We start from the raw sequence: 25,117 nt of genomic DNA, 5'->3' as shown, positions 1-25,117 counted from the left end.
CTGCGCGACCCGTCCCAGACGATCGACTCCATCCTGACATCCCTCTTCTCCCCGTACGAGCGGGAGCTTCTCCAGCCGTGCGGCGATGACGCCCGACGCAATCCGCTGCTGGCCAGGCTGCAGGAGGGCAATCGGTGGCGCTACGGGGAGCTGCTGAAGACGGAGCGGTTCCGGGGCTGGGCGGGGCGGGCGGATCTGGCGTTCAAGTTGACGCTCGCGTGGTTTGGCCTGCCGGTTGCGCCCATGGGCGGCGGGGTGGAGCGGCTGTTTAGGGGGTGGCGGCATGAGGAAGAGGAGGAGGAGGGAGACAGTGACAGTGACTCGGAAGATGAGAGTGGGAGTGGTGGTGAGAAGCGTGTGCGGAAGGAGGCGCTGAGGTTCTTGAACGGGTATAACGAGCGGGTCTATGAGCGGGATGCTGGAGTGCGAGGTAAGTTGTTCCGGGGGTCCGTCGATGAAGAAGGAGGGGGAAAGGGGGGGGGGGGGGGGAAGTTGGATCACTGACGGCGGGGGCAGAGCCGGATCCGAAGCTGGAGGTATATTATCTTAAGAGGACTCGGCATCGCCGGCGCGGACACTATGGAACCGGCAGACCATGGGAAGATCCGACTTCTTCGGGTCTGCGGGGCGGCGAGGCTGTTCACGAGGATGACTCCGACAGTTCGTCACAGTTGGTAGGTACGGATGGCGAAGAGGAGGATGAGCCTTCCGCCACAGATCCCAGCCATCTCTTACTCCGCGGCGGGACGGTCGCAAGCAGCGTCTTCAAGGAGTTGCAGGATTATGAAGGAGCGGACGAGCAACAAAGCAGATGGTCGGTCGCGGATGGGTTCGAGTCCTCCCTCTACACCCCTCTTGGCGGGTTCTCGGCTGGCATCGACCAGAAGTGGGCCCCTCTGTACGGCTACCAAGGGGTTGTCTGGTTCCAGAAGGATATGATGTATACCTTCGTCGACGCTATTGACCGGCTGCTGGGCCTGGATAACCGGGCGGGCGTTACCTACAACCTCTACCTCCTGGATAAAGGAAAGGATTACAGCTCCCAGACCGAACGGTATGAGTACCTCAGCAACCTCGACGACAACGGACTCTCCATCTGGGGCGGTGGCCCCGGCGACTACAGCCATGACCAGCTTGCCTGGGAGTGGGCGGTAGATAAGCTCGTCGAATCGGAACAGGAAAATAAAGGAGAACAACGGAAAGTTCTCTTTGTTGCTGGTCCGGCTGATCCGATCCCCTGGACATGGGAGCCTGGCCCTTCCCACGGAGTCATGAAGGTCATACTCGACTGGGCCAACGTGCCGAAGATGGACCGCCCGGATGTTGCCTACCTTCGCCTGCCCGAGAATCCCAGGGACGCCGTCTACAGCAACCAATTCTGGCCTTGGATGACCAATGTATGCCGTGTGCTAGCGGCTGGACGGATTCCCAGCCGCCCTGGCTACCCGGCCATCCCGGACGCCTGGTTCACCATCAAGGGCCGGGGTCGGAGAGGCAGCGTCATCGGCACATACGGCGGCCTGGCATTCCTCCCTCAGCTTTGGGACACAGTGGTTGCGCAATGGGAGAAGGATAAGCTTCGGCCACTGACGCTCGAGGCTAGAACAGGCCCGGAGCGTGGAGGGGAGAACCTGCACATCAGTGACCGCTGGCATTTCTTCGTCCCCGGCTTCGGTGGTCCGTACGAAAAGCAGTATATCCTGCACGAGGATGTCGACAATGTCATGGCTGTGCGGCAGCGGATTGTGGGTCTGTTGAAGGCTTCGATGTCCGCCGACGGTTTCTCCAAGATGCACTCGCTTGAAGTGCATTTGCCCGGCGCCGGGTTCTTTATCGTCACGCAGGACCAACCGAAGCTCGTCGTTTCCATGACGGCCGACGACCAGGACTCGGTCTTCCAGCGGGTTGTGGACTGCCTGGTCCATTGGAGGAAGTGGCTCCAAGAAATGCCTCGAGTCCCTCCTGTCGCGGACGGACTCAGTCTGTTCCCACAATTCATCACCCTTCGTCCCGTGTTCGGGGAATACACAATTTGTGACGCTGACAGGACTGCGGAGCCTCGAGTGTGGGATCCTGTGGGCACAAACGTTGCGCAATTGCGAGATTTGGTGGCGAGGTTGTGGTCAACCAGCGACCATGAGGAGCAGTATGTGGCTGATATCACCTGGGTGGCCATTACCCAGGGTCGCCCGAAGAAGACCACGGGCACCAAGGACAAGGGTTCCGACCCGACAGAGAGCAGGCCAAAACTCCTCGTCGGTCCCAAGGCCACGGAAGCCGAGTGGTACGCAATCCGCAGGATGATTGTCGAGCCCGATGTATTCGTCTCCCTCGTAGACGAGGGGAGCCTTCCCAGTAAGTCAAAGCGGCCTTGAAGCGGATCTTCAGTCTGCTAACACCAGTCAGGGTTTGGAGACATGGAAACCGGGCAGCCGTTTGGGTACCGCGACATCTACCAGACGCCGACAGATGTGTTATATCAGGCGCTGGACAAGGACCATCTGCCGCTCCCGCCATCAGCTCGGCACTATGACTGGCAGCTGTGGGGGGAAGTGGTGACTCCGCACCTCGACACCATCCAGCCGTGGGAGGAGCAGCCAGCGTCTCTGTCAACGCTCTATGATTATGCTTCCTTCCCCGTGCAGCTCCGTTCGGGCACTACATCGTCGTCAGCAAACCGCACTGCCAAGGGCACCAACAGAGCGGATGTAATATCCGGCTCAAGCGACCAAAGCGAAGACACGTCCACGGATCGTGCCAGCTTTCCAGTTCTGACCGACATCGAGAGGGGCCAACGACTACGCGAGTACAGCTATGCGCACCCGCTAGACGTGCAAACGAACCTGGCGGTGCCAATCAACGCGCCGCCGGTCGACATGCTGCTCAACCTCAAGCACGACAGCGTGCCAGTTGTCTCGCTGTCGGTCCTGACGCCCACCGAAGTTCGCCGCCTGCAACGGGATTACCATGACATGCGCAACCTGGTCTTGTCACGTACCGAGCGCTGTCCGTATCCCGATTGCGGTGCTGTGTATCCGGCAAACCAGCCGATGGCAATGCATTTGCATCTGCAAGACAAGCACGTGGCAGAGAAATGCAACTTCTGCGACGAGCCGTTATTCCAGCACTGGCCGCCCGAGCAGCGCTACCAGCACTACGTAGAGAAGCACCTGGGCGACTTGAAAGCCATGTTCACTGATGTGGCCGACGACGAGATCGAGGTTCTCGACAAGCGACGCACCGACCGCTCGCGGGAAGAGCGCTGGAAGTTCTGCTCTCGCTGCGGACGCGACCATTCGGTCCTCAACTCATCCGCCGACCGGACACAACATGACAATGTCTGCTACCCCGGCGTGCAGGACCGCGAGGCGGAGTGGTCAGCGTGCAAGGCCTGCGGGGACCGGATCCGCGAGGGACAGCGACATACGCATGGCGCGGGTGTTCGGTCCGGCGAGTATTGCGAAGGGTGCGCCCTTCCCCTGGGTCTCTTCTCTGACGGGTACCGCGTGAAGCACTACCACTTTTGCAAGGGCCATGGCCGGGACAACGCCAAGTACTGCCCGTGGTGCGGCATTGAGCTCGATCGAGGCTTCGATGCGCGCTTGGAGCACATTGAAGGCTGTTCCAGGAAGCCGAGCCATGACGCCGAGGGCCCCATCGACACGGCGAACGGGTGCTATTTCGTCCCGAGTCTCAACCGAGGCGTCACCCCAAGATCATCCCGGCATCAGGAAACAGAGTCGATGGGTAAAGCCCCAAAAGCCGCCGCAGAAGCAGCAAAAGCAGACACGGCTCGCAAAAAGAGGCCAAAGGAGTCAGCCAGCCCCGTCTCCCTCCACCTTTTGCTGCGCAGAGTGTGCTAACCCATCACAGACCCAAAAACAACTTACCTCCTCCCACAACCACAAAAGGGAAAACACCACGTCGCACCTCGACTGCCGCTAGTGATTCCTCCCTCTCACCTCCGCCGAGCTCAAGCCACTCTCGTCGCTCTAGAGAATCGTGGCGACCACCTCCGACTCCAACCCCTCCTCTGCCTCCGCCGCCGCCGCCGCCACCTCTCGTACCGGAAGAAACACTAGAACCGGCGCAACCGGCAGGGAAAGGCAAGGGGAAAGGAAAAGCGAAGGCCATGATCCGAGCAAAGCCCGAAAAGGCAGCGGCGCCCGTATTATCAGCATCGCAGAGAAGGATCACCAGGTCCATGACAGGCGTATCCAAGCGGAAGCGGGGCGATGAAGAAGCCGGTGGAGGGTCGGAGGCACAGCCGAGACATACGGCGAAAGCGGTCCGCACGGTGTCATACGCTGAACCGCTGGTTCGTGGCCCGTCGCCGGCAAGGGAAACGGCCCCGCGCAGGAGGTTGGCGCCTGCTAATCAGGTTGCAGACGTCGGAGTAAAAGCGAGACCACGGGTATGAACAAAGGTACTTAAGGTGAGAGTTGCAATCAGAGGACCTAGTTGCACGGAATATGTAGGGTAGAGACGTGGCACGGCCGGAATGGATTATGGAGTCGGCGTTCCTGAATGAGGCGCTGGTGGGCTGTTTGATGACTGATTGAGGCTCTACCAACCTTAAACCAATGAGATGAGGTTGGGTAATCTAGGCCATATCTGGTCATCGTCGAATGCTTTTTGTGAGTCATAAAAAGCTTGAGTGTGTTCCATGGTGCTACTGGGAAGCCGATCGGAAGCCGTCGGGAGAAAACGAAGCTGAGAACGGTTCTCGGCGGGCATCGGTGGCTCTCTGGTCCCGTTCGGCGCCGGGTGAATCGTGATCCACCGGGTCTGACAAGGTAAGTTACGGAATACCGTAACTGGGATTTCGCGCTTTGGTCAGCTGACCAAAGGCCACGCACGTGCCACGGTCCCGGCGCATGGGAACGGTTCAAGGTGTACGGAGGCGCACAAAGTCGAGCAAGACTCCGCTTCTCTTACATACAAACCCTGGCGTCGATTAATAACCTTCCGATATGTGTAATTATCAGCGCCTTGGTAACCGACTAAGCTACGTACAGCACTGTAGTTTGCATCCAAACCTCAAATTCTATATCATTACCCACCTCAAGGGGAGAATAAGGCAATTCGGAACTCTCAACGTATAGCTTAAGCTTAAGCTGACACGGCGGCAGGCACGCCACGCCTCGACCCCCACTGTTAAGTCCCCCGGCATTGGTCATCAGCAAATTGACCTCCGAGAAGAGAGTGGGAGCGCCGGTTATGCTACTAGAGCTCTCGGACCCCAACCTTCAACGGGTTTATTAAGCCGCCATCGGATGACGCCCTCTGGCCTCTGTAGAGTCTAAACTTCTGGGCCGGGCCGCGGTCGACCGCCCGCTCCCGATCGTGTAACCACTCCCAGACAACTTTCAGGATTTCCGCCAAACGGTAGACTGCCTTGCCCGGCACTTTACACTTTTGGTGGGACGCTCTTGGGCTGCAGGTGTCTATTGCGTGCTAAGCGAAAGCATTGATAAGGACTCGGACGGGACGTTACCGAAGACATCATGCCAGGGTCACGCCAGGCGGCACGGCCCCCGACAGCGTCGACAACCTGAAGAAGATCTCCACGCTTGTAGGTGCTCTGCGGACCAAGAAGCTGCAATGGTCGATGGACGGAAGAGTCAAGAGAGCACATGTAGATGATTGGCCGAAGGTTGCCGTCCCGTCGCGTACCTTATGAAAGCTGACAGGTGCATTTATGCATCGAGTACCAGGCTAGGCGTAGGAAAGAGGGTTACAATCCGCTTCGTAGCTACCTTACGCAACACGGCTTGCATCTTTGTGCGGGGTAAAGGCGTAGGTAACCGACACCCAACACGGCACCATCTCAAATATAGGTACGGAATCTGTGCCGTGTACGACCTTGCCACCAAAGTAGCAAGCGGCTGCATACAGGATGCACCCCTAACAGATTTCCTCGTGACGAGACCAATACCGTACTTGTGTGATACCGACGATTCGATCGCTGGGTGGAACCTACTAGTAGAGAGAGAGGGGTGTCTACACAGTATTGGGCCGCAAACCATATCTCGGGACTCGGAGGCTCTGCGCATCACCCCCGCATCCTCTGCAGCCACTACGCTCCTCGGACCGCGACTCTCTTCCATGGACCGGCGCGGGACCGGATCACATCTTGAGAAGCCAAGCGCCGCCGCTGTGCGACGTGTCCCAGCAGGAGTGGCGAGGGTGAAGAGAAGGGCGCAAGAAGGTCTCGGATACCAGCTCCGGTTCGATTTCATACAAGGCGGAAAGCGAGAGCAAGCCATGAAGCAAGCGCAGCGGGGACGGTGACACAGCGTTAGCATATATCATACCCATCTCCGCCCGCCACTAGGCGCTCGCTCCTGGGTCCCTCGCCTCCTTTTGGCTTTGTTCTGTTGTTGAACTTTACTGACACTTTCCGTCCGTCATATCTGCTCGCCGAAATGGTCTCAACTAACAGCGACGCTGTCGATAGCACTAGCGCCGATGGCATCGGCAAGGTAAGCGGGCGGGACGGGACCTTGGAAAAGGCAAACGACTCCTACGTGCTCTTACGAAACTCCAACGCCAACACCCGGTAGGCGTCATCTGCCATGTTTCATGACTGGAATCCTACCCGCTGACGCAGGTTTTCAGTCTCACTGCTCAGCACTACCTCTGGAGGCAGCTTCTTGGCTTCCTCGTTCACCCCGACATCCCGATCAAGGGAGGCGATGTCAAAGTGGCCGACGTCGCCACCGGCAATGGGTATGGAGGAGCAATTGCCTCCTGAAATGTATTTTGCTTCCTGTTTTTCTCTCCAAAACGCTAACAGTCTCACAGGATCTGGCTCCATGACTTGGCCCGCGAGAACCCTTCAATCACCGAGCTACACGGCTTCGATATTAGCCTCGACCAAGTCGGCCCCAAGCCCTGGTTGCCGGCCAACATACACATGCACACCTGGAACATCTTTGAAAAGCCACCCGCACAGTTTGTCGGCTACTTCGACGTGGTGCATGTCCGGCTCCTCACCGTTGTGATCCAGAACGACGACCCGCGGCCGGTACTCGCGAACCTGACCAAACTACTGAGTAGGTGCCCACCCCGCTGACTTATGCGATATTTTGAATGCATCTAAAGCCATCTTTTCTTTCTAACCATTTCCAGAGCCGGGCGGCTATCTGCAATGGGGCGAGGTCGACCCCATCGGTTGTTCAGTTCAGGCACTCCCAGGCGTGTCGGGAGAGAACATAGAAAAGATCTGGTACCAGCTGGTCGGGCGCGACACGTAAGTCTTGGTCTCCCGCCGGGCAGACAAGCGGCAAGCCATGAGCGAAGCGACCATCCTTTAGTACTATACTGATCACAGACGCCAACAACCTACAGTTGGACATCCTGCATGACCCGAATCTTGGACGAGAATGGGTATACAGGGTCGCGGCTGCACACCTATACGGATGGATTGGATAGGGCGCGCATCTGGAACGAGATGTAAGTGTCCAGTCCCAATTGTTTTGCCCACTTCGTCAGCGTTGGCTGATATGAGATGAACTTAAGTTATGTGAGTACGTGGAAGGAGTTTGCAGAGAAAGCGCTCCAGACGCCCGATGAGTCGAGCCGGCTGGAACAAAAGGCAGTGGATGAGGTCCGAAGGGGTGCTGCAATTATGGTCCCGAAGCTGGTGTGGGTTGCCAAAAAGCTATAGTGTCTCCTGTTGATTGTCTTCGTCTCTCTCAACCGGTCAAACCTGCAATACACAAACAGCGTATCGCAGCATAGCGATTGCCAGATTGCAAGGCTCCGGCTCAATGAGGGCGAGACCTTTGGAGGGCCGGGCCGCCGGGGTAATCAATCACTACTCTGTAAATGAAACAGGACATGATGAAGACGACTTCGCCGTACCTTATCTACCGTGATGAACGGGGGATAGGCACCGCCAACCGCCTGCAGCATGCTGATATAGCCTGGAACAATGGTCATGGTGAAAGCCGATTTTGCAGTCATCCCAGATGCGTCCTCTCTTTCCACCCCAGTAGCCCGATGAAGCACCTCTAACTCTCAAGCTCAGCATGTCTCTCAACACTGTGACGAATCTGGATGACCATTCAACTGAAACGGTCGACTGCCAAACTTTCTGACCCGTCCAAGCCGCCGCAGCACAATTCGGGGGCTCCATCCGTCCCAAACGCGCCCGCCGTCTTCGTGGTATACCCTGATTCTCAAGTCGAGTGCACAAACCCTCGCCGATGACGAGCCAGAGCCTCAACGGTCATCCGCGAGCGCCCAGGGTGTCTTTCACGGTGGCCTGTCCCAATGTTTAGTGCCGGGCACACTGGATACGACAGGAACAGTCGAAGTTCTCCCCCTGTCGGACATGGAAAGCGGGTGGCCGCAACAGCAGGATGCTATTACAGTTGAGAACCGTTGGCATGTGCAGTCCAGCTGGGATGCAACGGGATGAGCCAGGCGGTGAACCTGTGACAGCACGTATTGACCGAGCTTTCCAAGCTTATAGGAATTTGTATAGTAGCTTCGGTTGTTAAGGAACCACTCGACCTGGATAAACAGACCCAGATTTGGGTTTACTTTTTCTCTTTCTCCTTTTTTGTTTTATTAAAGTTTGACCGAGTCTTAACTTATCGGCCGCCGTATTTCCAACATGCGGCTGACCCCTGTTCTGACGTAAGGGGATCCACCCCGATTGCCGTGGCGGCAAGTATCGGCGACTGAGCTGGCCGGCATCCTTGCAAAGAAAGCACGCGGTCGTTCCTGAACAGCTTGCTGTGGCGGCAGCCCCATGAAGCCATGAATCCTTTGCTTTTCCTCGAGACAGTGCGAGGCGGTGAACGACTATTGCTGCTAGTTAAAGGCGGGAAGCACCCTGCTTTTCTCCTGACTCCGTGGATTGAAGGAACCTGAGCGGCCCCGATCACCCCGAACGCCGTGTTGTTGCCGAGGTCGTCTCATTGCGCCGCGTGACTGTGCAACACCGGATCGCTGCTTTACTCCCGTCGCGGAACCGGCCGCCCATCAGTCAAACCGGTGCTGCTTACTGAGACGCGCATTCAGTACCCGCGCGAGCGTGTTGCTGCACATAAAGCATGGATTGAGATCCGTTGGTAGTAGGACTCGCTTCTAAGTTCTCTGGACCTGGTCGGTGCGCTCTTGCTTACAGTATCTCCCGCAGTTCAACAATGGCAACACGAGCCCAGAAGCACTTCGCAACCAGTCTCCTCCAGCAGATTCACCGCCGCGGCGCCGCCGAGTTGACAATATGCCGGCCGTGCAGATCACAGCTTCGCCCCTTGCATACAAGCCCGCCTCGAGCGTCGAAAGCTGCGGCGCCAGGGATACCTTCGTCAACCCTCTCGAAGGAACCTGGGCGGCACGCTCGTAAGGCACGAGTGGCGCCATTGGGCTTTCTTGTTGGCGGCGGCGTTCTTGCATCCCTGTGGGCGTACTTCCAGCCCGGCAATGACAACTCCAGGCTGGATGGCGCCGGCTCAGCCTCGACCGCCTTGACCGACGACCGAGACCCTTCCCTGCCACGATACCGTCTCGCAGACGTACGGAAACACGATGCTTCCTCGCCCGAACCATGGGTTATGTTCGAAGACAAGGTGTACAATATCACGGATTGGGTCGCTGCCCACCCCGGCGGCGACGTGATCCTCCGTGCGGCTGGCGGGAGCATTGAGCCATACTGGAACATCTTCACAATCCACAAGTCGCCCTACGTACGGGAGATTCTTCAGCAATACCAGATTGGATACATCGACGTGGCGGACCTGGGTCCCAACGGCTTGCCGGCGGCTGAGACCATCGAGGATCCCTTTGCTCACGACCCGACCCGCGACCCGCGCCTCATCACACATACGGCCAAGCCGCGCAACGCCGAGCCGCCGAACGAGGAGCTCGACCGCACATTCCACACCCCCAACGAGCTCTTTTACGTGCGTCATCATATGTGGGTGCCCGTCGTAGACGACGCAAAAGCGGACGAGCACGTGTTGACTATCGAGCTGCCGGATGGAGAATCGAAGCAGTATACGCTGGAAGATTTGAAGACAAAGTTCCCAACACATAAGGTTACGGCTGTGCTGCAGTGTAGCGGGAACAGGCGGAACGACATGACGCGGCACGCAGGGAAAACAAACGGTCTGCAGTGGGGCGTGGGAGCCATCAGCAATGCCGAGTGGGAAGGGGTGCGGCTCTCTGATGTCCTCGCCGATGCGGGCCTGAAAGTACTCGATCCAACGGCGCCGACGCAGGCCGCCAGCTCGACAGCCCCAAGCGGTGACCAAGTCGACGCCAACTCGCTGCACGCCCAGTTCACCGGTCTCGAAGCCTACGGCGCCTCCATCCCGCTTGCCAAGGCCCTCGATCCGCGCGGCGACGTACTCTTAGCCTTCAGCATGAACGGCAAGACGCTACCGCGGGACCACGGCTTCCCCCTCCGCGCCGTCGTGCCCGGCCATGTTGCCGCGCGGTCAGTCAAGTGGCTTAGCAAGATCGTCATCTCCGACGAGGAGAGCACCAGTCAATGGCAGCGTCGCGACTACAAGTCCTTCGGGCCCAACGAAGGGCCCAACCCCGACTGGGACCGCGCCCTCGCCATCCAGGAAATGCCCGTCACCAGCGCCATTACCGGCGTCTGGGTAGGAGACTGCGTCCGAAGCGGGCGCGTCCCGTGGATGGGGGACGACGGCAGCAAAGACGCCAATCTCCAAACGGCGGACCAGAACAGTAACAGAAGCAACAGCAGCCGAATCGTCGACATGGCCGCTGTCTCCAAGAAAGTAGGCTTCACCCCTGAATCGCGCACGCCATCCAACCCCTCCGACACCGAGTCGCAAACCCCCGCCGAGCCCATCGCGCTGCAGGGGTACGCCTACTCGGGCGGCGGCCGCGCCATCGCACGCGTCGACGTGTCCCTCGACGGCGGCAGAACCTGGGACCAGGCCGAGCTGGTGGACGACTGCGGCTCAGGCAACTGCTTCGGCAACAAGACCTGGACCTGGAAGCGCTGGCGCTACGTGGGCAAACTGCCCGTGTTATCCCTCCCGACCACCACTGCCCCCCCTGACGGCAACAATACCGCTGCCGGAAAGGGGGACTGTCATGACGACAGCCGAAAAGGGCCCAAACACTGCACTACGCTGGTGGTCAAAGCCACGGACGACGCGTACAACACGCAGCCGGAGAGCCACAAGCCGATATACAACGTGAGAGGCAACCTGGCGACGGCGTGGCATCGCGTCAAGATCTGCCCGCGGTGCACGGACAACGGCGACGGCAAGGGGTTGACCTGGTCCACGGGGGAGACGTACGGGTGCGGGTTCAAGAAGGAGGCAGAGGAGGTGATGGAGGAGATGAGTCGTCATTTGACCTCCCCTGGTTCTGATGCGAGCAAAAGATCAAACTAGGTTGTGGAAATGGTATTGCTTGCTATCTTGGGCGTCAAGTTGTCTGATTACCATTAGATGGCGCGTTAGATCGGGGTTCTTGGGTTGATATCCTTGTGCGTTTTATACAGCGTTGCCATTATTTGGGTATTATTGTCCTGAGCAGTTGGGTTATGGAAAGACAAGCAGCGTATGCATTGCGAGGCACGGGCATAGAGATCGTTTCGATTTAGCATACGGGGGGAATGGATACAAGTGTTGTAATATGACGACGTGAATCCAATCTGCATAGTGCGTTGCCTCTCTTCCCAAGTGCTGATGGTAACTTCTCGAGTTCATCAGTTGTGATTTGTGAAGGTATAACCTTGCCGAAGATCTCTCGGTTCCATTCGACATTGTTGGTTCCCTCAAGATCAATATTATTTATTTCTGTACTAGATGGCCGAATGGCATCAGGGTTTAAGCATCCATGCTGTACTAGATAAGGCACTCGGTGATGTTAGAATCGGGGACTATTTGTCCGAGTGCTGACGTGCAGGACTCCCAGGTGGAGTACCGTGACGGACCTTGGACTCGTACCTACTAGTGACTACCTTAGTGCATGACTCACACTAAAGCTAAGCTTGACACTAGGGAGTGCTGCTGACAGAATATGTCAATGGTCAGGAGGACACTATGCTTCTAGGGCCGAGGCATACACTCTTTGAAACTATCTAGTTGGTGAACTAGAAAAGAACAACCAATGCCGTTATTACGTGACCGCTCCCGACTCCGAGTCCACAACGACCGCCAACATGCCTCCCAGAGGGCCCAGACCAGTCCTCTCATCCATCACTCTCATCTCATCCCCATACCACGTCGGTCTCCGGGCCAGCCCAATCCACCGCAGCCGCATTAGCGAGGGACCCGACTATATCAAATCCGCCGGGCTCGTCTCCCTGCTGCAGACCTACCACGTCCCCGTCCACCAGATCGACATCCCGCCCGTGGCCGACGACTTCGAAGGCGAGATCGGCCGCACATTTGAGCTGCTGCGCCGCGTCTCGGGCGCCGTCACCCACGCGCGCAACCAGTCTTCCTTTCCCATCGTCCTCGCAGGAAATTGCTGCACCAGCGTGGGCGTCGCGGCCGGCCTGTGGGGGTCGAGCGACCTGAGAGGTACCGCCGCCGACGACGACGATGACGGCGACGCGCTGGGCTGCGTCTGGTTCGACGCCCACGACGACTACAACGTCCCCGACACCGTGGTGAGCGGGTACTTTGACAGTCAGGGCATCGCCATGATGGCGGGCGAGTGCTGGAAGGCGCTGCTGGACACCGTGCCCGGGTTTCGTCCCACCCGCTTGCGGAGGGTGATACACTGCGGCATGCGCGACGTGAATGACCTGGAGCGCAGTCGCGTGGAAGCGGCCGATATGGCTGTCGTCTGGGGGGATGCAGCGCGGAAGGTGGATTTCGAGGCTGGTCTACGCCACGAGCTGCATCGCGTGTTTGGGAGCGACTCTGAGGCTGCAACGTTGATTCACCTCGACGTGGATTCGCTCGACTGCTCGCTGGGGAAAGCAAACCAGTTTGCCTGCTCCGGTGGCCTGCTGGAAGAAGAGCTGCTGGGTTGTATGGCGGCAATTACAGAACGGACAAAGCCGTTGGCCTTCACTATCGCTTCGTTCGATCCGCTGTGCGACACAGATGACTCCGCTCAAAGGCTCGCGGCGGCTGTTATCCAAGCTGTCGGGAAGGTACTGAGCGGTTTGCGAAGTGCAGGTGTGCTCGCGACTCACTAGTGTCGTACCGGTTTTGGCCAACGAGAGCATGGGAGAAATATGTCTGGATGTGGTATGGGAGGAGGGACCATGGGTGAACCAATAGTCACGGTGTTAGCGGTAATCGGGCATGTCTATCGATTTCTCTTTCACTGAGAGACAGGACACTAGTAAACGGCGAGAGTCTAAATACACTTGGTAACACTCACTCATCTTTAGCTTACAACATCGGATGAAGAAAATATCTCGCCACCGCAGTTATCCTGCATGGCCAACTCGGCCTGAGTATTATTGTGTCGGACGCAGCAGAGCGCTTGGCATGGACCGGGGTAATGATTCCTGGGCCACATACCACTATAGGGACCTTTCCTATATATATAAGCAGTGATCTCCCTAATCCGTCCCCTCATTAGATCTCTTTTCTGATCGGTTACTTTAATGCACCTATCTTCAACGTATGCTCCCAGTGATCTTTTACCCCTTGGCTTTCCTGTAGTGTCACACCTACTCGGCCTGGGTATCATTAGATATCGTTTCCGAGTCCCGTAAACACTCCCAACCACTTTAGGAAGATATCAACTCAGTGTGTAGCCAAGAACTGGTCGATGTCTATCCGCTGATAGTAACTGATGTGTTTTAGGTCAATCCAATGATGCGCCAGTCGGTCAGGTGAGATCAGCATTAAATGGCCAAAGATATAGAAATCTGCCAGCGTCCTTGTCAGCGTCTCCTTCGTGAACAGATATTTCCACGAAATGTGTGATGCCGCCGCCACAGCGATTGTAGTTGAAACAACTCACCGTCCACAAACCCGTGATCCGCAACATGGCCCCTACTCTTGACGACCCTGACTCCTTCAAATGGCCGCTGATCCGAGACCCGCACGAACCCGCCGTCCCCGAGGTCGTCGCAGATGAAGCTGTATTCGCCACGCGGTACGTTGGCGTCACCAGTGAGCTTGACCGCTTCCAGACGGCCCCGGTGAATAGTAGCGTCGTGCTTACGCCGCTCATAGCCTTCATCGGACTCGTGCTCGAGACGGGGGATGCCATCCGCATTGAAGGCGTCGTCGGGCTGGTCAGGCTGGTTAATCCAGAGGATCTCGCACCCATGCGAGCCATACTGACCCACCCATATCCCACGGTAGGGCCGGTCCGGAGTCGGCGTGTACAGTTTGGGGTCGAGGGTCGCGTATGTCGAGACCTCCTGGCCAATGCGGATCAGCCGCGGGCCTATTCCAGGATCCGCGCGGGGGTTGAACCCGAAGATGCGCATCTCAATCCACTTGTGTATGCGGAAAGCTTGGTCAAAGACAGCACCACGAGAGGCCGCGACATGCACTGGCCCGAGCGAGTCGGGGGTCTCAACGAATTCAACGGATACGCTTGCAACGCGGCGAGAGGCGGGGACGGTGGTCGGGGGCCAGAGTTGGGTGGCCCCCGGCTCGGACGGGTGGCAGGCACGGGCGTGAATGAAGCTGCTTCGTATGTGGTCGTCACCTGCCAGTCGCATCGGAATCTCAGCTTGAAAGCGGTTCCCTTCTGGGCGCTCTTCGTCCTTGCTAGTGCTGCTGCTCGCCTGCAAAGAACTAGCCGACTCCTCACGGCCATCCGGGCGGGAGATCCTGACGGCTATATGATCCGCCTCGGCCTCATCCGTGGCCTCATCAACTGCTAGGCGTAGAATGGGGTGGTCTAGGTGCAGCTTTACCTCCGGATGGAAGTCACTAATGGTGCTCTCGCCGTCGCCCTCCCATATTTGAGGGTCGCTGTCGTCTATTTGGTTCGCAACCAGTTGGTACCCCTCAATGCATCCCCTCAATTGGTCGTAGCGGGTCACTATCACCCGTCCCGAAAGGCCGGTGTCCGAGAACCAGATTTTGTATTTAGGCACAAACCAGCGAGGGTAGTGTTTCTTGAACAGCTCGCGGAAAGAGAGACAGGGGTATGAGGAGATGACGCGCTGTCCCGGCACGTTGGCTTGCACGAGGGCCTGCCAGAGATGGTCGGCCGTTGCATGGCCGTACATGGCACGGCATGTCTCCGAGACGTTGGCCAAATCGGTCGGGGAAAGGTATGCTAGGATCGTGGATAAAAGCTCGGAGGGAAGGCCGAGTAGACTAGATTTGCTACCAGGCGCACTGGACTGCACATCTACATGCAAGAGTTAGATCTCTCGACCATCATCGGACTAAGTCGGCAGCGTGAGCTGCAAGAACGTCTTCGCACTTACGTAGTGCCTGTGCTTTCCCATTTGCCTCCTCGCTTGAAGGACGAGGACTATCGGCCGGCGATGACCTAAGCATCATTTTGGTGTCAGGGTCATTATCTTGTGTGGCATATGTATTGCTGAAGCGCGGGCAGTGGCGGGGCATCCGATCTCGATGACGAACAGGATGAAACTGTGGGACCCATGGCGGAGATCCGAGCTCAGTGTGGGCCCCTGCCCCGCAGTTGACCCCGCAGCAACCATGCAGTCCCACAGCCCGTTTGAAAGTCCGGGCCGATCCGCCTCGCGTCAGTGCAGCTCGACGCGTACACTACCTTACCGGTTCATTTAGCATATATGTATAGGGTAGATGGAGTACCTTCGTAGATTGTTCGCTAAGTATCAAACATGTCAGACAATGCGCGCCAAGTCATTTAATCCTTATGCTATGCACCCACGCTACTTGCTCACTAAAAGAGGGGTTGACAAGGCACGCAAAAGTTTCATAGGTTAAGGTATGCAATGGAATCTCATACACTGTAGGGGCTCGTGGATCCTCCGTCCTCCTCGTAAGGTACATTACATGTATACGAAGGTACGGACCTACTAGGTACAGCATCGATACGACGGACTTCGGCGGCATATTCCATAGCACAGTAATGTGGGGCTCCTATCGATTCGAGCTAGTTCAGTTCGCTCTAGCAATCTAGGTCGGCATGACGATTTCAAATAACTACTAGTATTTCAGTATCTCCATGACACCGACAAATTCGAACCTAATAGTCTTGCCCAAGAAGGTTCGGACCTGTTGCAAGTTTCCAACGAACAAGGCGAGCGGAGTCGGCATCTATCTCGTATTCCTGAGCTGTTTCGACCTGAAAGGGCCTCTGAGGTACTATCCTCGGTCGATTGAGGCCACAACCGTCATTGTGCAGCGAGCCTTTGCCGCGCACACCGGATGGTACAGATTCCTTAATCCTTCCGAATCCAACGGGAAGCGCTTAACCCCGGCGATACCACTGAGATTGGAGACGTTTGGCCTCTAGGAGCTTAGGTTGTTCTAACCTCTCCGGCCGCCCGGCGCCGTTTCCCAGCGCATTGCGCGGTCTACCCATCCCGCCCCTCGGACCAACCAGCCGCAGCCCTCAGCTGAGCGACCTAGCCGTCTTTACGCCGAGGCATTGAGGGACGTGACTCTCAAGCGCCCCAGGCCACCGGATCAAGATGGCCTCCTTATTACCGTTGATCCAGGATATCCTGCCAATGATCCTACCAGCATCCGTGGCCGTGACAAAAGCGGCAGACATCCTACCCGCGCAAACCCAGCCCGCCGAATCAGAGTCACAACGAGAAGGAGAGGCTTCTGGGCTACGGGTGATCTGCAGAAATGCGCTTGTCGACAAGGCCGATAAGATGTGCGCCTCAGGTAAGCAAAACAGTGTTACAAGCTCCGCCGCCACCCCGCGGTGTTCTCCCCAGATACATACTCATATTCGCAGTGCTCGTCGTGAAGCCCAACTCATCCTCATCTGTTCGCCACCACGGCGAGCAAGGTACGTGGATATCTTCCAACCCACAAACCAAAACCCCGCTGTATCCAAGAGCGGTAAATGCGCCGCATCTGTGTTTTGAGCCACGGGTCTAAATAACGTTGAAGAAGCCATCCTCTACACAGTATCGGGAAACGGGGCTCTCCTCACCCAACCAGAGGGCGACGACGAGAAGCCGAAGCGGCACGAGATTGGACCGGGTGACTTCGCCTTCATCCCTGCCTGGACAGAACACCAGGTTGTGAATGAATCTGGGGTTGATTTTCATCTGGTAGTCATCCGTAGCGGCAGCAAACCTGTCGAGGTCAGCTTGACGGACTGGGGCGGCCCTCAGACCAGGGAGGAGCCCCAAAAGCCAATGACAGTTTAGTCTTCTCCGATGGAGAAAATGTGTTCCATGCATTGAGGATCCGGATTCGAATAGGAGACTACTAGTGTATATAATGGAAGAGACCGTAGATACCTAGCCTCCCGCAATGTGTGTGCTAGATCGCTCCATTTAACTGCTCGGGCTTTCGCTCCTCAAAATCCATGCCATCAACTCTCCCATGCCTTCGCAACCTCGAGTCCGTCAGTGAGCAAAGCCAGAAAGTCCGCCGTCCGCTCCGTTATCGCCCGGCTCGCGCCCCCACGAGTCCCGTCTAACGAGTGATAGAATCGCTGGACTGCATTCAGATGGTGCCTGAGGTCCTGCTCGGCGGCTGCCATCGCCTGCCTCAGCGTCTGGGGCTGCCCGGTCGCCTGCTGCTGTCGCGGCATTGATGCCATTTGCGCTTGCATGCCGGCCACTTGCCGAGTGAGAGTGTCAATGCGAGCGTTTTGCTCGTGAAAGAGCCTTTCCAGGTTGGTGGTTGTCTGCAGGTGGTTAACGGAGGCGGCGGGGGATGGTGCGATGGTCGTAGCGGCGGTGGTTTGCTCTTTGAGGTCCGATATCTCGCCGCGGAGTACATTAACGGTGTCAGACAGTGTCTGGATCGGGCGGAGGAGGTCCTCGATGTTCAATTTGACACTTTGTCCTTGGGAGACTGTTGTCGTGAGCTCGTTCTGCTGCGTTGCGAGCCCCGAGACTTCGTCTTGCAGTGAATTCAGGCTGTCGACGATGTCGTGCAGGGACTCCATCATGGTGCCAACGGCGTTGGTAACGGTAGCCACGTCCTTCTTTAGGCCTTCTACTACATCTTCGTCCAGGTGGGTTTGGGGAGCGGCAGCTGGAGCGGCCGTGGGCAGGGTCGCGCTCGGCTTACTCTTGATCTCTGAGAGCTCTTTCTCCAAGCCTGCGATACGGGCTTTCAACGAAAAGCGTTCATCCATGGAGGGCTGACTTGAAGCACTGGGAGCTCCTACCTTCCCTCTCGAAGCACTTGGTGGGGACAAGTGCTGGACTGACAGCTTTCCCGGTTGTGCCGGACGTGAGTCGCTTGGGCGCGGGGGGCTCCTTGTCGGTTGGATCCTATGCGGTTCGATGCGGTCGCTTCCCTTTTCTGATCCCACTCGAGGCTGCGCGCGGACATCATGATCAAACCGCATGGACTTTGCGTTACGGTCAGCCGGCGGAGGAGAAGCGGAACGCTTCCGCACCGGCCGGCTCCTGTCGCCGCGCTCCCTCTGATTCTCAACCTTGATGGACGGAGATTGCGGCAGACGGGAAGACGGACTTGTGGGCTCTCCCGGATCTTTCAGAGCTAGATGAGTTGTACTGACATAGGCTGGTTGGCGTAGAAACGGACTAGGGGGCACTCGCGCGGCGTTGACAAGCTTCTTCTCTTGCGTCTTGAAGAAGGCATCAGCGAGCTTGTGGACCGCTGGGTCGGACAGTACAGTAGGAGACGGTTTCCATCTGTCGAGGAAGTCGATCCAGTCATCAGCGGCACGTGCCGTATCAGACACGTCCTTTGCGGGCCGGGCGCGCTGAGCCCTGCGGGCCTCGGTGAGGATTTCAGCTGTATTTCTGGCGATGATTGCGTTGGTGTTAAACCCTCGTGCAATGGCAGACCATAAGCTCTCCTGGTTGTAGAATTCCTTGCAGTGTAGCAGGGCGCGGAAGAGGACATAGATGTTGTTGCCATAACGGATCTCGCGTCTCTTGTTGGCGTCATCTACCGAATCCCACATTGGATGGTGTTCATCAGAATACCAGCTAGTATGAAAGGCACAAGCCCAGGCATGGTTGAATTGCTGTTTCTGCTGCGTTGCCCAGCAAAACCCAAAAAGCATGATAGGTTCAACCTTTGGCGCCATGTCGGTCGTCGATGCGTTACCAGGGCGGTGTCGCCGCTGTTGCGGTGACTGTACAAACTTCAAGTTTGCTGCAATCGGTCGGTTTTGGACCTCGCGAAGCAGGTCGAAATGCGAAACTTGGAAAATCAGGAAAGCAAGATATTTCTGCAAGGGTTGCAATTGAGGCGATCTAAAACAAGCAAACAGATGGCGAAGCGTAGAGTAACATGCCAACGCTTGGTGATTGTGAAATGGAGAAGCTTTAGAAATTGGCTTCCATGGAATTTTGTCGGGTTCAGCTCAGTGGTGGAGACGCCCACGACGCCTTCCAGCTGCAGGGGCCACAACCGAGCAACAGCTGCGCCATGAAGGGAGGAGCAACGGCGGCCCGTCTGTGATCTGCACATCCAACCGAGACAGGAAATGGCCCCTAAGACATCGAATTGAACTTGAAGCGTTGCTTACCTCAGGTGCTCACCTTCTAAAGATAGAGACGACTCGGAGCTTCAACTGCCAGATATTGCAGTTGCCGTGTCAGGGAGTGGGGTTAGGGTTAGAGCGCTGCTTGTGGACTCAACCCAGCTAAACAGCCAAGGTAAACTCACATCCCACGAGTCAAGCGTTGTGGAAGTACTAGGTGGTACTATAGCACCTTGATTAGAAGGTATCATAGGCTGCCTATAATCTCAGGAAGACAATCAGGAGATGTGCCAACTGTCCAGGGTTTTGTTTCAATATGACTGACTCAGAGCTCGCTCGAGAAGCGTCCAGGTTGACGCCCAAATCACTCGTCCTCGCACTCCAGAGACTTCTCCGAAGGCGGATCCAAGTCATCCAATGTACATAGGTAGGCAGGCACGGGAAGTTGAAAGTCTACTTCGTCGGCGGTCAGGTAACTCATTTCAGACACTGACAGACTTCTCGCTAGCAACATAACGGCCGAGGAAGTTAGCCTAGGGACCCAGGGAGGTGGTCAAACGTGCCGTACATTGAGTACTACTGGTCATATACAGCGTGTTTTATACTTGCACATCCAATCTTCCATACGAGGACTGCAGATGCCGTGCATCGATCATCTGGCACCCACAGATTAGGCTGCCTCCGGTCTAGTACTTCTCAACGACAGGCTAGGTAGGTAGGTAGGTACCTAGATATCCGTGTTATCCTGCACAACTAAGTTTCCACTAACACTCCCTTCAATGGCTGACCGCTGGTGCTACGAACCTGGTTTCTGCATCGAGTTATATCTTCCCTTCTTCGTCGGACAACGTTCTCATATGCCGGCGAACCCCTGAATTGGCTTTTATTCTGACGGCGCGGGCATGAGCTCGAAACACCGAAACCCCTGTTGGAGGAACACAAGTCAACTCGCGAAAGGAACATAGCAGATGTTGGTACAGAAACTGGAAAGGCCGGCCCCTGATGGAGTCCGACTGAGGAAACTCTGCAGAGCACAGCAGAGAAAGGATAAGGCCCGCACACAGAGGTGTGAGAGAGGCTTTCTAGGGACATCGCTGTGCCAAACGGAAAGCCTATGGTGTTTGATTGATGTAATACTGCTACTCGCATAGCAGAACAGGATCTTCTCCAGACTCGAGAGGAGGTCACTACCAAGGCTACAGCAGTTGAAGGAGTCCGGCGCGAAGTCAGAGAGCTGGACGCAACTGACCAAGAATCTGAATGCTCTTGCCCCCGAGAATGGCACCGTGCAAAATGGAAAGGAGACCATGCCAAACGAGCAGCGCATTTGCGGGAAGCGGCCAAAGAGCGAAACAGGTCGGTTGGGCAGAGGACAAGGATAATTCTCTGTGAAGATTGCCACTGCCGACAAAAGGGTACGAGCTGGAGCCTGGGAGGCGAAGAGGACTCCCCGATGCCGCTCAGAGACTAGTACCTACCGTACCTCACCTGGGCAAGCCCAAGAGGCGTTAGGCCGATATCAAAAGGAAACGCCTGGAGGTAATTGACTTTGTAGCGACTTGGTAGGCTTATATTTCTAGTATAAAGTCAAGAGGGTGGCCGAGTCCTATGATGCCGTGTAACCGCATGATTTGGCAACAAGGTTCAAGTGTCTGGCCCTTCAACGTTGGATTGAAGAGTATAACTCTGATTGTAGTTACATCTTGGAGAACATGGCCTAGGCGCTACATGCACATCGGAAGGCGGAGGCCCCAGACGCCAGTGTCTACATGCATGGCTGAGACGCATTAGTGACGGTAAACATGAGGAGGTCGTCATGTGCGTCACCCATCTTGAATCGTGTCCTCCCCGTGATCCTGATCGAACTTGTCTCGCTCGAATGAGGAGTTTTCAGATAGCATGAAAAAAAAAAAAAAAGGAAGGGAATAATGCAATGTCTAGGTAATCAGGGTTTCTTTCCAATTATAACTTGCCTGTGTTAATATACTCATGAAACCTCATCATTGTCCTCTTCATCCAAAAGCCCAAGCCACTATCGTATCTCTTCCTCTTCCCCCAGCTCCCTAACCTCGTCCTCTCCCCAACTAACAGGCGGCCAATCTTTCGGCTATCACTGCCTTTCACGTTCTCCTTTGCTTTCCTCCGCCCCTCCTCGACCTGCCTCAGCGCCTCCCTGTTCTCCTCCACCAGCCTATCATTCGCCGCCACGAGGCGGGCATTCTCGACCCATAACTTACGGACCGCGCTCTGGGCCTCGAGCAACGCGGCGTTGAACCGGTGTACTTCCGCGCGGAGCTCCACCATGCGCGCGTCGCGCTGGGCGAGGCAGGCTCCCTGAGATTTGACGAGATTGGACACCTGGATCTTGTGGGCTTGTAACGCTTCCGCGTGGGTTGCTGAGAGGGAGGTGAGTTGAGACTGGAGAGCCGTGATCAGCTCGAGGGCTGAGGCGAGCTTCGTCTCGAGGTCGGTGAAGGATGTCTGGCCCTCTGTTGTTTGCCTCTTCCCGCCGACCTGGGAGTCGGCTGCCGCCAACTCTGTCTCGATTCGCTCTGTGAGGGGGTCTATTTCCGAGATTCCACGCGTATAGTTGCTAACTGCGCTCTTCAGGCCGTCCAGACGGACTTCCAGCTCAGCGATGCGAGTGTCCTTGTCTCGGGAACTGCGCTCGGATTCGCGAAGCTGATTGACGAGACTGTCCATGGCGTCCACCCGCGCGGAAAGCTGCTGCCGGAGAGAGACCTCGATGGCGTGGTATTCCTCGATGCAATCATCAGCCTCGCGCTTCTTCCGCGCGAGCTTCCTAAGTCGGGAAAGGAACAAGTCGAGGACTTCAGCGCCTGCGCCTGCCAGTGGTAGGGCGATCTCGCCAGGAGTGAGATACTCGAGCTCCAGGCGCGCGGTTCGGAAATGGGTACGCAGTGAGTCAACAACCTCGAAGGCGTCTGATCCCTTGAAGCCGAGGCTCTTGAGTGAGGCGCCCAGTTCTGCAATTACCGCGGCCTGGTCAGATAGTGTTTGCAGAACACCGGTCAAGCGCGTTTCGATTTCTGAGTGCGATGTTGATGATAACTGGGCTTCGCATTTTGTATTAACAGAGAACGGCGAGAGCTTCTCCGAAAGTCGAGAGGCCAACGCTGAGTAAGACTCCAACTCCGCGGTCAGCTTGCCCATCTCGAATTGAAGCGATGCAAGCTCAGTCTCTACTCGCTGCTTCTCGGGATCCGGAAGGGAGCTTTGTACGCCGACATCACAGCGTGACCGAGTTAGTCGCCTGCAGGGAGTCTGCATTTCCGGCGCAGAAGGGCTGGTACTCGGTGGTGTTGGGAATGACGCCCTTATTCTCCTCGTAGGCGTGCTGGTTATGATCTCTGCTCTCGCCACCTCGCCAAGCTCCTCAACTTCATTTTCAATATCCAACAGCATGGAACCTCCATCAGATGCATTGCGAGCAGTACTTGTCGCTCGATGGCCAACTCGGCTGATGTGTCCTTGTTGACCTCTTGCATGGCGAGCCAGCTCCGTCGTCAAAGCTGCGACCTGCTGCTCCAAGTCGAAGATGCGGTCAGTGTCAAGCACCAGTGTCTCGTCTTGCAACCTTTCAATCTCTTCGTCCTTCCTGGCTAATTCTTCCTTTAGCCGCTCAATCTGGTCCTTGATATCTCGAGCTCGTTGCTTTCTCCTAGGAGCGACGGCATCCTTTTCTTCGGTTATGCCAGTGCGCTGGATCCGGCGCTTGCTGGAGAGCCGCGCCCGGTGCATCATGGGCGTCAAGCCCGTCGCCGATGGCTGATCGGCTTCCTGGTTGACGCGCCGTTTCTTGGGTTTTGGCGTGCTTACGACCAAGGTGTCTTGGGCGGGCCGCGTCTGGAAGACAGATGAGGTCTGCTCCGCTGCTTTGATTTTGGCCAGGGTTCGCCGCGCCCGCCGCAGTGCAACCGGGAGATCCAACTCGTCCCCCATGATGTTGCTCAACGCCTTGATTTCAGAACGTGCACTCAGAATGCGAGACGAGGATATGACGATCTGAAGAGAGGGTAGCAGACAGGACAGGTGCGATTTCGCGTCCCGGACCTATCACAGTCGAGTGCCAGTGTTGTTTATTTACTGGGTTTCCTGACAAGGCAATTAGCGGGTCGGTTAAACACGACCTCCCTTTACTCAATTGCATAGTTCATCCGTACATGCAGCCCCTGTCCTCTTTGACTGCAATTGAGGCAGCATCAACTTTCCTGTCAACTAGTACGCTGAGGGACGCGCGCCGGAATGGGACACTCGTATGAGCACATTCGTAACGCGCATTTTCAGGGAAATCCTGAAACGTCCGTATGAGGTGGGAGCAAGGTGATTGGCGTTGCCGAGTGACCAGTGTGGGTTACTGAGGATGGGAGGAGCGCTGTAGTACTTGGGAAAGATGACTGGTTCTTACATGCGCTTTCGGGCATTCGGCGGGGTTGGTTTAAGAGCTCCAACCAAGCTCTAAAGGTCATGGGTTTGAGCAGAACCTGAGCCTATGTTGAAGGATGACATTTCTTTTTATATTTCGTTGAAAGCATATATATAATCTAGTCATTTCTTCTATAGTACTAGCTTCCAGGTTGTTTCCGCATATATTCTCTGGCAAGCTAGCTGTATAACTATCGACTATGTATGGTAGGTTAGGTAAGACTTCTTGAAGTCCTTGCGTAATTAGGAAATTGAGAGTGGGGCCGCTATACTTAGGTATGTGACACATGTGTGCTATTGCCTTCGGGCAATTGGCAGGGTTGGCTAAGAGCTCGCACTAAGCTCTAATGTCGAGGGCCCGAGTCGAGCCTTTAACAAAACGGATGACTTTTAATGACAGGGGTTTCTTTTCCCTTTTGCCTCTTGAAAAATGTGTTCTCAGATGAATTCTTTTCCAAAATGAACTGTCAGATTCTGGTCCGTTTGTGCTATGATGACACGGTTCGTTAGATACCTTATCTAACGTATCTTATAAGCGAGATGAACATATAAGCGAATTGAACACTTTGACCGCGACACGTCTTCTCTCTATACTACAACCAAAATCCTCTACACACAACGATGTCTTTGGCTTCAAGAGAATCTAGGGTAATCTTAGCCCTTGAAGCTATTCAAAAGAACCCAAAACTTAGTCTTCGCGCCGCAGCAAAGATCTATAACGTTACAGTCAATACTATCCGAAACCGACGCGACGGCAAGCCTGCACGACGCGACACTACGCCCAACTCGCGCCGGCTTACCGATTCCGAAGAGAAGGCTCTTGTTCAGTATATAATTGAGCTATCTGAGCGAGCCTTTCCCCCGAGACTACGTGGTGTAGAAGATATGGCTAACCAACTATTATACGTACGCGACGCGCCCCCTATCGGCAAGCTCTGGGCGTATAACTTCGTCAAACGCCAGCCAGAGCTCTGGACGCGTTATACGTATAGATACGACTACCAGAGGGCCAAATATAAGGATCCAAAGGTCATTGGCGAATGGTTTACCCTTATACGGAACGTTAAGGCCAAGTATAGTATCGTAGATGACGATATCTACAACTTCGACGAGACTGGGTTTATAATAGGCATTATCTTCC

General features: G+C 56.1%; 8 protein-coding genes across 8 annotated transcripts; 5 read left to right on the top strand and 3 right to left on the bottom strand.

Annotated features, from left to right (window-relative positions):
* Positions 1-117: 117 nt before the first annotated feature.
* On the top strand, positions 118-4,354 carry B0T15DRAFT_379455 (uncharacterized protein; the record flags this gene model as incomplete). The annotated part of the gene is made up of 5 exons (XM_062864243.1): positions 118-255; positions 301-430; positions 517-2,355; positions 2,407-3,115; positions 3,820-4,354. Coding segments are annotated over 5 exons (3,351 nt in total), but the record flags the coding sequence as incomplete, so codon positions are not given.
* Positions 4,355-6,428: 2,074 nt separating this feature from the next.
* Positions 6,429-7,672, top strand: B0T15DRAFT_397103 (uncharacterized protein; the record flags this gene model as incomplete). Its single annotated transcript, XM_062864880.1, has 6 exons — positions 6,429-6,562; positions 6,622-6,732; positions 6,808-7,058; positions 7,135-7,255; positions 7,354-7,458; positions 7,525-7,672. The coding sequence occupies 6 exons, from the start codon at positions 6,429-6,431 to the stop codon at positions 7,670-7,672; spliced, it is 870 nt and encodes a 289-aa protein (XP_062721409.1).
* Positions 7,673-8,920: 1,248 nt separating this feature from the next.
* On the top strand, positions 8,921-11,426 carry B0T15DRAFT_203853 (Oxidoreductase, molybdopterin-binding domain-containing protein). The gene is made up of 2 exons (XM_062862606.1): positions 8,921-9,066; positions 9,155-11,426. Exon 2 carries the CDS (start codon positions 9,162-9,164, stop codon positions 11,391-11,393), a length of 2,232 nt encoding a protein of 743 aa, XP_062721408.1. The 5' UTR covers positions 8,921-9,066; positions 9,155-9,161; the 3' UTR covers positions 11,394-11,426.
* Positions 11,427-11,940: 514 nt separating this feature from the next.
* Positions 11,941-13,360, top strand: B0T15DRAFT_203605 (uncharacterized protein). The gene has a single exon (XM_062862603.1). It carries the CDS (start codon positions 12,167-12,169, stop codon positions 13,154-13,156), a length of 990 nt encoding a protein of 329 aa, XP_062721407.1. The 5' UTR covers positions 11,941-12,166; the 3' UTR covers positions 13,157-13,360.
* Position 13,361: 1 nt separating this feature from the next.
* Positions 13,362-15,541, bottom strand: B0T15DRAFT_203618 (uncharacterized protein). The gene is made up of 3 exons (XM_062862604.1): positions 15,368-15,541; positions 13,936-15,280; positions 13,362-13,840 (listed from the first exon to the last, which is right to left on the bottom strand). Exons 1-3 carry the CDS (start codon positions 15,386-15,388, stop codon positions 13,716-13,718), a joined length of 1,491 nt encoding a protein of 496 aa, XP_062721406.1. The 5' UTR covers positions 15,389-15,541; the 3' UTR covers positions 13,362-13,715.
* Positions 15,542-16,478: 937 nt separating this feature from the next.
* On the top strand, positions 16,479-17,347 carry B0T15DRAFT_203589 (RmlC-like cupin domain-containing protein). The gene is made up of 3 exons (XM_062862602.1): positions 16,479-16,769; positions 16,843-16,896; positions 17,001-17,347. Exons 1-3 carry the CDS (start codon positions 16,568-16,570, stop codon positions 17,261-17,263), a joined length of 519 nt encoding a protein of 172 aa, XP_062721405.1. The 5' UTR covers positions 16,479-16,567; the 3' UTR covers positions 17,264-17,347.
* Positions 17,348-17,430: 83 nt separating this feature from the next.
* Positions 17,431-19,005, bottom strand: B0T15DRAFT_396313 (uncharacterized protein; the record flags this gene model as incomplete). The annotated part of the gene is made up of 2 exons (XM_062864829.1): positions 17,431-18,730; positions 18,779-19,005. The coding sequence occupies 2 exons, from the start codon at positions 19,003-19,005 to the stop codon at positions 17,431-17,433; spliced, it is 1,527 nt and encodes a 508-aa protein (XP_062721404.1).
* A 2,466-nt stretch (positions 19,006-21,471) lies between these two features.
* B0T15DRAFT_434651 (uncharacterized protein) lies at positions 21,472-23,714 on the bottom strand. The gene has a single exon (XM_062865802.1). The coding sequence runs from the start codon at positions 23,491-23,493 to the stop codon at positions 21,493-21,495; it is 2,001 nt and encodes a 666-aa protein (XP_062721403.1). The 5' UTR covers positions 23,494-23,714; the 3' UTR covers positions 21,472-21,492.
* Positions 23,715-25,117: the final 1,403 nt, after the last annotated feature.

Source organism: Chaetomium strumarium, assembly GCF_033439665.1.
Source record: "Chaetomium strumarium strain CBS 333.67 chromosome Unknown B0T15scaffold_4, whole genome shotgun sequence".
Lineage (NCBI taxonomy): Eukaryota > Fungi > Ascomycota > Sordariomycetes > Sordariales > Chaetomiaceae > Chaetomium > Chaetomium strumarium.
Note: the sequence above shows the minus strand (reverse complement) of the source record. Positions and strands in the feature narration are given on the sequence as shown.